This window comes from Leptosomus discolor, chromosome 4, assembly GCF_034619465.1.
Source record: "Leptosomus discolor isolate bLepDis1 chromosome 4, bLepDis1.hap2, whole genome shotgun sequence".
NCBI classification, from domain to species: Eukaryota; Metazoa; Chordata; class Aves; order Leptosomiformes; family Leptosomidae; genus Leptosomus; species Leptosomus discolor.
The window spans coordinates 11,831,911-11,845,259 of NC_141394.1; the positions used below are offsets into that span (position 1 = coordinate 11,831,911).

The 13,349-nt window shown below is 40.5% G+C and overlaps 1 protein-coding gene and 1 pseudogene across 1 annotated transcript; both read left to right on the plus strand.

The window, feature by feature from the left end:
- Nucleotides 1-1,325: 1,325 nt before the first annotated feature.
- On the plus strand, nt 1,326-3,220 carry LOC104353561 (interleukin-8). Its single transcript, XM_009960174.2, has 4 exons — nt 1,326-1,389; nt 1,572-1,707; nt 2,510-2,593; nt 3,190-3,220. The coding sequence occupies exons 1-4, from the start codon at nt 1,326-1,328 to the stop codon at nt 3,218-3,220; spliced, it is 315 nt and encodes a 104-aa protein (XP_009958476.1).
- Nucleotides 3,221-6,695: 3,475 nt separating this feature from the next.
- Nucleotides 6,696-10,256, plus strand: LOC147415643 (interleukin-8-like; annotated as a pseudogene).
- Nucleotides 10,257-13,349: the final 3,093 nt, after the last annotated feature.

A 13,349-nucleotide genomic window follows, 5' to 3' on the forward strand; every position in this document is an offset into this window, starting at 1 on the left:
AGGCTACTATTCAGAACACAACCACTAAGACTATTTATAAACTTAATTGTGTAAAACTACTGACAGTGATATATATACAGTAATATTAAGTGGAAATCAGTCTGGCACACATAAACCTCTGTCTTCATGATGAGTCAGAGAACAATAAACCTATATTCATTCATATCTGGCCCTATTCTTTGTTCCTTTGGCTGTTTCCATTACCTGGCAGAAGAACAGTAACAGGATTCTTTAAGGTTTAACCCCCCAAAAGCCCACTTGTGTTTTAGTATTATTTTCTGCTGTCAATAAAAATGGTTGTACATCTCTGACGTTATCTGAATAATCCTCCTTCATGATCCCATCTTCACTTTTCCTTTAATTTTATCATAATCAGAAGAAATCTTCTCTTTACAGGGTTCAATTTAAATTTGTGGAAGTGCCTAAATTTATTTCAGAAGCAGAATCCTGCAGCAGCTTCTAGAATTTTCCTCTGTCCAAATTCAAAGCAGCAAACAGTTAAGACGTTTCGGCTTCAGAAGAAGCAGTCATCCTCAAAAAATATCCACATGATTACGCAAAGCAATTAATCATATCATAATAATATATTCCATATGTTCTCAATAGTGTGACAAAGTCACTATTCTCTTGCTTACTTCAGTGATGCTAGGTTTTAATGTATCTAAAAGTACTGTAAGTATTTCTGCAGGAATTATCTCAGCATATAAAGAAAGATTTTTGAAAATGTAATTGCATATAAAGACAAGGGGAGCTCATTAAAATCTGCTTCTAGTACCCACCATTTCTACAAAGTATTAGCTCCTACTTCTATCATGTCTTAAAATGAAAAAAAAAATCAAAGCCCAAAAGCACACAGAAAGAAAATCGCAAATTAAATGCCTTCCTCCAGAAGTGGAAAGTCATGAAGAGTAATATCATAAAAACATTAAAAGCAGGAAGGTACAGAAGAAAATAATCACAAGAAATACAGTATTGCAAAACCCCTATAGATTCCGCAAAGCTAAGTACAGGGTATTTTTGCACATATTCTATGTTTTTTATATTTCTTTAATTAATACAGTGTTTTCTGCCAATGAAAAGCAATTTTGTGGCCATCGAGGGAAAGGGGCTTGCCCACTCACCTGTGACTCATTTCACAGCAGCATCTCCCAGGTTCGGAATTTCCATGGGTATGACCCACCCGTGACGCTGGAGCGCACAGGGGAGGCCAAGGCAGTATATAAACACAGCAGGTCCCAGAGCAGGGGCACTGGCCACCCCTGGGGCTGCCGGAGCTCACCACAGCACTAGACCCAGGCGACGCAAGGAAGAAACACTCTTGCATCATGACGGGCAAGGCTCTGGCTGCTGTCCTGACTCTTCTCCTGATCTCAGCGGTTGGAACAAAAGGTAAAGAAATCCCTTCCTAAAGCTCTCCTAACTAATTGCTAGTGTAAATGCTGATGGGGGAGCTACTATGCTGTCTTACAAGTGCAGCAAATAGCTCTTCTAATACAGAAAGCAAAAAGAACATGTGCTTCCTGCGGAAACAGTGTTACAGTCCAGCTTTTTTTTTGCTTCTTGTTTTACAGGTAAGGCCCTGCCACGCTCAGCGATTGAACTGCGGTGCCAGTGCATAGGCACCCATTCCAAGTTCATCCACCCCAAGTTCATTCATAACGTGAACCTCATCCCCAGTGGACCTCACTGCAAGAATGTTGAAGTCATGTAAGTGCTTTTGCAAAATCCTCCCGATTACTTAACAAGAAGGAAACAGATTTTACATTAAGGGTGATGTAGTTGTTCTCTGAAAGATATAACAAGCCAGCAGGTACAGCTACGCAGAATGCAGAACAGCAACGCTTGTTGCTCTTGCAAGCGACATGCTACATGTTATAAGTTGCGTGTTGTTTTTTTGCCAAACTCTACTTTTTAAACAACCCATGCAATATTTTGACCTAAACTCACAGTCATCAGACAGCAAATCACTTTCTAAAACTCTGAATTTGACCAGCATATGAGAAGATAATGAAATGCATGGAGTCATGATGAGCAAGCGATCAAAACATGAATTTTAATGGCTAGGTCAAAAAAATGATCACATTTCTACTCAAGTCAACGAAAAAATACTATTAGCATACGAATCATATAATCTGGTCACAGTTCCAGAACTTTTACAGTAACAAAATTCCTATGGACTGGGCAGTACAGTTTCTGAATCAAGATGAAAAGGTTTAGCTCTTCCGTTAAACACCATCACAAATAGAAAGCAAGCTGGGGAAAAAAAAAAAGAAACCATTTTTAAGACCAAGAGTCCTGTAAATGATTTAATGCATTCAAACAAACAGATAGAGAAGATATGGAACCATTTAAAAAAAGCCCTTTAGGTTAGGCTACAGCCTCAGCTGGTACAGCTTAAGGTAAAGGAGAACATGTCAGTGTACCCCTAGAAAGATGTTATGAGAGAAAAGGGAAATTGCCTTGGAATTCCCTAAGCAGACCTTTTTCCTTCCTTTTTGATTTGTTGCAGAGCTACCCTGACAGACGGCAGAGAAGTGTGCCTGGAGCCCACTGCTCCCTGGGTGAAGCTGATCATCAAGGCAATTCTGGACAAGTGAGTCATTTGTTCGCAATGTGCACGGCTTATCAAAAAAATGAGTTTTAAATGGGCCAGCAAACATGTAAAGCGCTCAAAAATTCTGTCTCCTCAGGCAGTTACTACCATTTGTGTTCACTAACTGGGACAAACACTGCGATTGCTTTGAGGTCTAATTATAGCATTAAGTTCAATCTCCTACTGTGGTGCACACCCATGTGAATGTTGGCTACATGCCTCGTAAGGCACAAGCATTTTGAAAATCTGCAACTCAAGCGCTCAGGAAATCCAGGCTTAACTGACTGGTCTTCTCTTGCTTGCAATGGTAGAAAGAAACAACCAGTTTTTCAAAACTAATGGCATTTATATGAGTGGGGCAAAGATCAGGCCCAAGAGATGTCAAGTGAAGCATCAAACCATGGAAGCCCACAGTTACTGAGTACTTGGGAAAGGGTCCCAATATACAGGTGTCCCTTAGGTTCAGTTACAGCTTTTCAGGGGCTTGGACACAGAAGCACAAACCCTTAGTGGTGGATTTCATCTGATTCCAGCGAGTGATACCTGTTCCACGGACTAGTTCTAATTGTCTCCTTTTCCATTTTCTTTCTTTCTAGGGCAAACACCAAACCTGAGACAGTGTCCTAAGATGAAGAAGAAAAATGTCCTACCTCTTCCATCAAGGCAAAAACAGGAGAGATGCGCATGCAGCTTCTGGCAGCTGACCTCCTCCTGCCTCCTGCATTCACAATTCTAATGCATCTAGAAAGTATGGATTCCCTGGTTTTGTAGTTCCTTGACAACAGCACCTTAAGTCTTTCAAAGATGTCTCCTTATGTGGGAGAGAACCACTGACACCAGAAAAAGCTTGCAGAAAGCATGGCTTGGGAAAGGAGATGGAGACGATTCTGGAGTCATTTTTGCTAAACACAGCTGGGTCAGTGCAGTGCACTCTCAGCAGAGCTTTCACTAAATGACACCTTCCCTTTCTGCTAACAGTTTAGGAAAAGACCAGAGACTCCTTCTCTCCAGGAAAGCACGGATAGGTAGGATCAACTGTACCTAGCTCACTGTCACTCAGAGTGGGCTACTGACCTGAAGAGCGGAGCTTGCAAAATTAAGAAGCCAAAATTCTAAGAAGACATCCGTTTTTGTACCATCACTTTCAAGATATTATTTATTGTGAATCAGTGTTATGAAGGTATAAACATGTATTTTAATGCCATCTTTCGGTTAGAAAAAAGCACTTTGTTTATATATTTATTTTTATATTAATTTTTATTTATTTACTTTTGCATATTTATTTACTTTTGCATAAGAATGTGGTTGATCTTCAATATTTATTTATTTGTTTATTTATTTATTTATTTATTTATTTATTTATTTATTTATTTATTTATTTATAGGAAATACTTATGTTTATGTACCTAATAAATGTTTGTTGAAATGTTTTCACTTTGATATTGTGGGTTATTAATGTCCCCATTGAAACAGAGAACTGAAAAAGAGGATGCTTTTTCTTATATTTTGTGTCATGTAGTGGGTTCTCAGAAGGGCAAGAGGTGGCCGAGTTGTGGGGGGCAGCTAATTACACCACCAAGTTCTTGCCTCTGGTGAGTTCAGATGGTTTCCAATAGAAGCAGTCCTAAAAATGATCTACTTTCTTCCTCTCTTCTTGCCAGACTCAGTGTTTTCAGAGGCCTGGGTGATAAAATTCACAGATAGAATGTAATGAACAAACAACAGCTAGTCACAGAAGTTCCTACTAGCGGTGGTTCCCAGACAGCACGTCAGCTGAGAATCTGGCACTGAACAAGATTTTTCACTAACTTAAATAAGCAGCGAAAACTGATAAACAGTGATGTAGCAAGGAATGGTTGGAACACAAGCAGGGAATGCCTGAGAAAATAAAGCTGAGCAAATGTTTTGATATTTGTTTTGCTTTGCTCTTTTCAAATAAGGAGCCACTCCATACTCTGCACAAACAGCCCATGTTTGCTCACGGTGCAGGATAAAAGCGAGTTTCTGGCACTGTTTGAGCAAGCTCTTGTGCAAGATGACAACTATTCCAACCACACTCTGCTCCCTATTGCCATCTCTGCCCGTGCCACAGCACTGCATTACACAGCCTGTTAGAGCTCATCCTCAGAATGTAAAGGAGACAAAGTTTCTCAAGGGGACAGGTTTTGTTCAGACTTGTCTTACAACACTAAGCCTTCCTGTTTTCTGAGTGATTTTTACAAGCCGGCTTCTTTCAAAGATGTAATTTGGAGGTAAGCATGTTAAAAATATCTGCCAAGAATGGGGAGAGGTGGGGAAGAACCACCTTATGTGCACGCCCATAAAAGTATGCGTGTGTCCTAAAGGACTGGCACCAGTTTTAGTGCTATACAGATACTTACTGCAAGCACGTAACCTTTGTCACCAGCAAAATCCCAGTCCATTTACTGGAAGCTGAATCACAGCCAAAGAATGGGTCTTCTCATAGTTCTTCTGTGTCTCATAATTCTCACAATTCAGCAATGGCTGCACTCCCCAGACCCCATGCAGAGCATCTGCACAGCAGCTGAACCATACTGCTTTCTTTCTCCATAATTATTGCTCAGTGGTGAGACAGGACTCAGAAGCTGTCTAGAAATAATAAAATACTGTATTTCTGTTCTGTGTGCACCCACAGGACACCTTTCTTAGGGACACAACAACCCTCATGCTTCCAAAAACGTGTTTCAGTGCTCTCAAGAGGCTAAGAGAGGCACCGCAGCAATCCTGCCTTGACCACCTTTGTCAAACGTGGGCTGTTCTTCCATGTTGTTTCTGCTTTGCTAATACTGTCTCTCCAAAGCTGAACTCGGACGCCATGAAATTACTAATTCTCCTGGCAAAGTACTTTTATGTTGAGACACTTAACAATTAAATCAGTTAGGAACTGTTAACACTCTTAGCTAACATGCCCAAAGTGCTGTGCTGCTCCCCACCGAGCAAAAGCCAGACACTATGTCCGTTCAGCATAAGCGACCATCTCCCCTACATACAATACCAAGGCTCTCATTTGGTGGGCTCCTTCTTTTTGAAACCCAACTGCTTTCTTAATTTTAGTAAAGTACTGAAATTCACACGGACAACATATTTTATCAGATCACAATTTGGTCCAGTTTCTTTCTTTGAGATCACCTTTTTTTCACCTCAGAAAAGTAGGAACTTCCAATATCCCAAAGAGTAAACAATGCACACTCTAGAAGCAGATTCCTGAGGAACACTCAAGAGATTTCACTTATGACATGAATTCATCTTCTGTTTTAAACACCTGTAATTATTCTAAATGCAAGATGTTGGAAAGAAAACAAGTAACTTTCTAAGTGCTTATTTTAATCAGGTGTTATTACAACTCTTATTGTCAGATACTTTCTTTTTATATTCTAAACAAAGGACATTTCCAGGAGAGCTTAAGTGATTCAGGTGACAATGCCTCAGTCACTTTAAGCTCAGCATTTCCTGTACATTTTCAAAACAGTATTAAGCATCTAAATCCTTTCAGAGAACAATAGAAACTTGTTATGTCTTGCCTTCATACGACACTGGCTAAGTAACTTTTGGAGTCATATCAAAATATAGTCCATAAGACTGGGACAAGTTCCCGTAATTATGTTGGGTAAAAGTTTTTGCCCAAGGCATTTAAACTCAGCGCACAGAGCTGAACAGAAATTATACATTCAGAGAGGGGGAAAAGAGGTCTCTCTGTTTTGGCTTGGAGGGATGTCTGGTAATGCTGTATTGATTTCCAAGTGCAAGCTCAGCATTGTTGCCTAGAGCTAATATCGCATGAAGAAGTGCAAACAAAAAGTGATGAATAATAATTGCAATTCAAAGACATAATTAAAAACATACAGCAGAAGAAGTAAGTCAGGGAATTCTGAGGTGCCACCGAATGGACTGCACAGAGATTTGGATTTCTTACACCACACTCTGACGCACTAGGCAACCTGCGTGTGCAGAACCCCCACGCTGTGCTGGAGCACACCTGTGTGGCACTCGGGCTGCTGGGAGTGCACCTTTCCCAGACAAAACCTGAGGTGAAACAGAACCAGAGCAGGACCTCTGTCAAGAAGAAAACTTCTGCACAGCAATGGACGGCAAATCTGTTGCTGCTGCTTGTGTTCTCCATCTGGTCTTAATGGCGGGGTCAATGAATAAATACACATATGCAGATGCAAGTGGCTTATGCTACGTTAATGCTGACTTTTTGCAAGAGATGTGTATTTTCGATAAACGGTCATTCAGAAGTAAAAAGTATGATTTGTATGTGCATGTTAGGATGCTGTGGCTGTTTCTGGGGGTAAAATACGCTTCTGTCAGGAAACGAGTTTATTCCCATGCCAGAAGACATGCTTTGCTCTAGATTTTAAGAACTGTTTCAATTAAAACAGTGTCATGGCTTAAGGGTAGGCCGGCCACTAACAAATCACAGATGCTCTCTATTAACCCCTCTACCTTCCCAAAAGGGAAAAGAAGAGACAACAAGAGAGAGAGACTTTATGGTTTGGAATAGAAAACTAAAACAGCTTTAATGAAATAATAACAATAAAATAAAAGATAATAATAAGAATACAGAAATAATGAAACATATACAATATGTACAAATATATACAACTAGATCCAAAACCAATACCAAACCCAACTCCCCACACCCTGATGACGATACGTCACCACCACACTGCAGGGCTGGCACTGGGGCAGTCCCAGGCTGGACTCAGCAGCAGACAGGGACGGGATGCAGGAGCTGGACTCAGGCACTGGATTCAGGGATGCATGGATCGGGATCGACGCCAGAAGAACAGACAGAGTCCTCCTCAGATGTCGGCCATCGAAGAAGAGAGAGAGACCCTCGTGATCTCTCAGCTTTGTACTGAATATGATGTATATGGGATGGAATACTCTGTTGGTCAGGTTTGGGTCACCTGTCCGGTTCCCTCCTCCCTGCAGGTGCGACCTTTTTCGTGCTTGTGACCCTTTTCACTCCCGGCACCCCAACATGGAGTACAAGATTTAGCAGTGACCTTGGTCGCTATAAGAACAAGTATAAGCAAGGGCCTCTCTGCATCCCATTCCTTGGTACGAACTGTAAACACCAGGCCTTATCACTGCTGGGAGCAGTCACTGTCTGGAAAAACAGGCTGCTGTTTCAGAAAGTGCAGTTAGTTAGAGGAGACTTCACTGAAAAGTTAAAGCACTAAACCAGAATTAGTTCTGCGTTAGCCCAAACCAGGACACACAGGATCTTTTTTCTAAACACATCTATGCATCTCTTCTTTCCCAAACAACAACTTTCTCCTGTTTGTACTTTTATTCTCAGTAGGCAGGTTGATGATAGTGCTTCCTCAAACCAAGAATTATGCAATTTGCGGAAAACAGTAAAGAACATGAGCAGATGATCATGGCAGAAATTAGTAAACAATATGTGGACATAGCTAATGACGTTCACCTACTTTGTTCAAGTGATGCAACTTAGGCGTAGAATCTCGCCAGGCACAAACGCACTCTGAAAACATCCAAGCCTTTTCACTTAGAGATTCAAGTTTAATTTTAAATGCACTTGCATACCAGCAGCTCTGGAAATGGAACTGCTGCTGTTGTTTAGATGCAGATAATTTTATCTCAAAGTCTTCAGCATATCAGTGTCTGAGTAATAAAGGGTAAGGCTGACAGAAGGGACTAGTCTTTGCTTCATAGGAACAAATAATGGGATTGTTCCTTTTCTCAGACATAACATTTTTGTTCTACAGGTAAGGCCCTGGCGAAGCCAGAAGAAAAAGGCTTCCAATGCTTGTGCATAAGCACTCATTCCGAGTTCATCACTCTCAAGGCCATTCAGAATGTGAGGCTAAGCCAGAGAGGACCTCACTGCAAAAACGTGGAAATCATGTCAGCACTTTTGCAAAAGAGCATCTTCCTTTCAGTAGGAGGAAGTGACTCAGCACTTCACAGCCGAGTTGTTATTTACTTTGGGTGGAATTCTATATCCCTTGCAAAGCCTCACAGATATGTACGAGATATCAGGCCTTCTATCCCAAGGAATGAGCTAACGTCCTGCCAATGTTACAAACCACTTCCAGACAGTACTTTAAAAGTCTCCCCATGCTAATATCTTAATTATGACTAACATGAGAGAATTAGATTCCCATAACACATGCGGGGCTTGATTAATAATTTAGACAACGACGAGTCAAAGACAAAATCTTGATCCCATTGACATGAATTAAAACAATTTCCACTATCTTGGTCTGCATGTGGTAAAGTTTGAAACATCGTGAGTCATTCCCTATGTCAGAATTGCATATCGAGCTTTTTCCTACACGAGGAGTGCGGAACTTAAATTGTAAAATCCACAAGAGTACAAAGTGGAAGATTTGGTAAGCTTCATTTAAAATCACATCAGGAACTATTTCCACAAATTGAATCAATGTATTCAGGTAAACAGAAATGAGCTTTCAGGGGTTTAGGTTTCCACTACAGTTCCATAAGCAAATAATACTCGTACAATCACACCCTCTGAGCAGCACTGCATGTCATCCAGTTCCACCTCATTAGTAATCGGTAATTTCAGCCAGGTTTGATTTAAAAACCAAAAAGTACCTGAGATAATTAAGTTCATGAAAGATCTGCTAAACTATGACCAGATAGAGAACAGAAACCAAATAAAAAATTAATCAGGCTCATTAAAAAGATTGCATCGTAAGCACCTATATTGACATCACTCATTAAAAAAAAAAACAAAACCAAAACCCAACTTAAATGCTCAAGTATAGAAAAAGTACAAGAAAATCATTAAAAATCAAACAAATACCTAAGATAAATTTCAAAACATTGGGAGAGTGGGAGCGATCCCCCGAGCCTTAACTTCTTTGTTTCTTTCTTGTCAGATCTACTCTGAAAGTTGGCAGATGAGTGTGTTTGGAACCCACTGCTCCCTGGGTCCAGCTCACTGGAAAGACTATTTTGGCCGGGTCGGTTGTTTTCTTTACTAGAACAGCTGCAGTTGAAAGCTATTTTTAGAAGGTAAATTTTAATTTCTTGGCATGAAAATGTTCACGCTTTTCAGGCATTACTAATTCTTTCCAACAGTTCTCTCTAAATCTGTATTTCTAAAAGCCTGAGGATTCAAATAATTTCCTAGCTTCGATACTTTCCCTGTGAGTTAAGCCACCCAAAAGCCACACGTATGATGCACCTAAACATCTGCTGAGAGACAGCACAATCTGGGTGTGTGCTTGACGCGTCCAAAAATCAAGCTCTAAAAGACTCAGTTCCTCTTTCTAGGTATCATTCAGATGCACAGCTGTCATTTCTAAGCTTATTAGCTGTCACTGTGTTAATGGGGACAATCAGGTCCCTGCTTCGCACAATTTGGACACAGGCATATGAAGTCCTTCCTGCTGGAGCAGTACTTGTGTAAACACAGGATTCGTCTTTGCACACATGTCAATTGGTTGATACAGTAAAAACAGGTCATTAACAACTTGTGAGAACCTGTTGCTCTCCCTGTAGCCTGTATTGTTTATATTAATTGTATTAATAATTTCTGGATTCACTTTATACTTCATCTAATTACAGGGCCAGAGACAATATTGAGTCACCAATCAAATAAAAGTCAAGGAAAAATATACCTGGGAGTTTTTCAAGGATATGAAATGAGACGAAACACTTGCTGATGACAGTGTCAAGAACAGACCCCTCTTCTGTTACTTTACTGCATTTGATTACTTTTTCTTTCCCCAAGATGGTTGCTGATTCTACTTATTTCCTTTGCTGTGTCTATCTCTAAAACTCTGTCTGTGATGGATCAAGGAGTTCAAGCTTAATGCATGTGTTTTAGTGCTGTAAGGACAAGAATAAACAAGATGTAATTAGTTACCCTTGAACGGCCTTACTTAAAGCAGAAATAGAAAGGATACAATTGGTACACACACAAATAAATATATACTAAGGAAGAGACTGTGTAGCTTTGAAGGAAGCCTTCTTTCTTGCACTTGTTACAGTTCTTTGAAGGTGACAACAAGTCTGTGGATGTAGAAGGTGCAACAGCTGTAGTCAAACTATCTTTCTGAAATGCTATCACAACCCTCACCAAACATTTGAAATAATGGGCTAAGAAAGAAGTCTTGGCAATGGATACATAACAGGTGACCGCACAGAAATGAAGAACAGAATTAAAAGGTCAGCTTTATTTGACAAAGGGACATCACCCATGGATTCCTACACCAGCTTGTGTGGGGTCCTATTTGGTTTGGCATATCCACAACTGGTCTGGGAAGGTCATTTGCTACCAGCTGAAGTATTCTGATGATATTAAATGAAGGGTAGTAAAATCTAGGGTCAACTATGAAGAACTGCAGAAGGACCTTAGGAGACTCACTGAGTAGGCAATAAACTACCAGGTGAAATTCCCTGCAGGAAGCAGTGAAAATGATTGACATAGGAGGAAAAAAATTACAAAGCTCATATAAAAATGAGGCATTCTAGGCTGACCATCAGCACACAGGAGAGAGATCTTGCGATTATGCTATATTGTACGCTAGGAATATCAGATTGGGGCTTGGCAGTGAAAAAACTTCAGAAGCAAACCAAAAAAACCCAGAAACTCAACCCATCCAAACATGTTAGGAGTTACTAGGGCATGGATAAGAACTGACTACTAAAACGTGTTATGCCACCATGTAACTGCGTGATTCACCCACATGCAAAGCACTGTGCAGCCCCTGGCTCCCATCTTCAAGAAGACAGAGTAGAGTTGGGAAAGGTTGAACGTAACGCAAAAAAGACGAACAAATGCTCCATACAAGAAGTGATGAAGAAAACTAGATATTTTATTCAAAAGTGAGATACCTGTGGGTGGCCATGAAAGAAGAGAATTCACACTGATTTCTCCATGAAACAACCATCTTTGAGAAAGTGGCAGAGATCCTCCACCAGCCGCTCCTGACAGCAGTAGCAATGTCTTCTACAAAGACCAAAGATAACTTAATTTTCTATGAGTACCCATGAAATTTTTTTTTGGTGGAGACATGCCACTCACTGCAATGGGGAATGCTGATTAAAATGTGACTGACTGGAGGAAATGAAGAGTGTTCACAAGTGACTTTCTCAAACAGTATTTGACTGGGTATACCTGCAGCACAGACGCAAGCAAGCGTGGACTGACAGCTGAACTACCTCCCGTGAGGTGCTTCACTATGTCTCATCAACAGTTCTAAGTCACTGCCAGCCTCAGGGCAGTCTAATGACTATGAGTTAATGGCTTCAGAAGGAAGCAGCTAAAATTAGAGATAGCAAATTACCTGTGTTATTTCTGAAGTGATACTTATTGTGCTGTAGTTTCCGCTTATAGATAGGGAGGTGCAGGCAGGGACACACACATATATAAATATATAGAAAAAAGAAGGTTAGAAGTCATATTTCTGAAGAAAAGAACACATTAATATAATGGGATCTTTTTTGCAATGTTTTCCTCTCACATTAGTTCTACCCAATACTATAATAGACCGCATTTTTTGCTTTGCAAAAGGATTTTGCAGCTTACATATTATGTTGAATGTTACTGCTCAAGGGTTCAGGAGTCTGCTTATAAGACTAAACATTGGGTTAATGTGTTAATTCCCATTGCATCTATGTTAATTTATTTCTACAGTTAAAGATATTTTATCTTAATGCTTTGCTACAAGTTGTTCATGCTTGGCAATACAAATCTAGTTTCTGAGGACAGAAAGCATTAGCGTGCAGATTCTAGCAGCAATACCCAGACCAGAGATATGTGGCCAGAGAAACAGAGGACTGCAGTCAAAAAATATCATGACTGCCCTGTGGAGTTTGATTTTCTGAGCCCCAGGGTGGAAGACTAGGGTTTGGGGGATAGCCACAGGCTAGGCAGAACATCAGACTGCAGACAGACATGTAGGAAACTCTTGGGACAGTCTCGTTCTTGACAGGGACTGGCCCCCACTGGAACCACTACCTAATCAGCACAACTCTGGATCCAAATCTGAATTCATAAGCTGACTAAATACATTGATTGTTCCTTCCCACTGCCACCCCCCCAAGTTTTGGTGAACAGTAAGATTTGACCTGTCTGGTGGCTTGAGATCCAATGGATCAGCAAGTTTGTACATAACAGCTTTTATGCAAACCAGATCTCATTTCTAATACTAAATGGTATATTTTTATTCAAGATGCAGATGTCTACATATCTGCACCTCTCTCATAGGCAGGCTATCTACCTATGTTCACCCGAGTGCTGCAGAGAAACTCCATCTCTATGCATACTCCACCATGCCTGCACTGCCCAAGAGCGTTCAGGCTCCCACGCTGAGCTGCGCTGCCTGCAGCTCAAGCAGACACTAAGATGACAGCAAGTGACATTTTAAGAGTTGGAGATTAATGCATAACGTATGTTATGTCTACTAACCACTTCTAATTTAATCAAAAGTTTCCAGCATGAACTTCTCAAAACTGACCTTGTGTTTCCTCCTGCCACTTCCATATCTCACTTCCACACTCAGAAAATGCTTCCTGCCAAACTCATGAAAGGGAAATGCAACTACAGCGACAAATGCAGCCTTCACAGAGCAGGTAAAACCCCAGCTGCTGGTCCCTAACACTTCTCTAGTTGGACTTAGCATGTCCTCTGTTAATACCAGGTAGATCAGATTTATTTTTAATATTAATATTTATTAATATTTGCGAATATTTTGTTACTATTATTATGAATATTAATGTATCATTTTCT

Bases quoted from the DNA above. Each gene is read 5' to 3' on its own strand.
- LOC104353561 (XM_009960174.2), top strand. From the start codon at position 1,326: ATGACGGGCAAGGCTCTGGCTGCTGTCCTGACTCTTCTCCTGATCTCA. The intron at 1,390-1,571 runs GTAAAGAAATCC...CTTGTTTTACAG, and splicing joins CTCAGCGGTTGGAACAAAAG to GTAAGGCCCTGCCACGCTCA. The intron at 1,708-2,509 runs GTAAGTGCTTTT...GATTTGTTGCAG, and splicing joins TGCAAGAATGTTGAAGTCAT to AGCTACCCTGACAGACGGCA.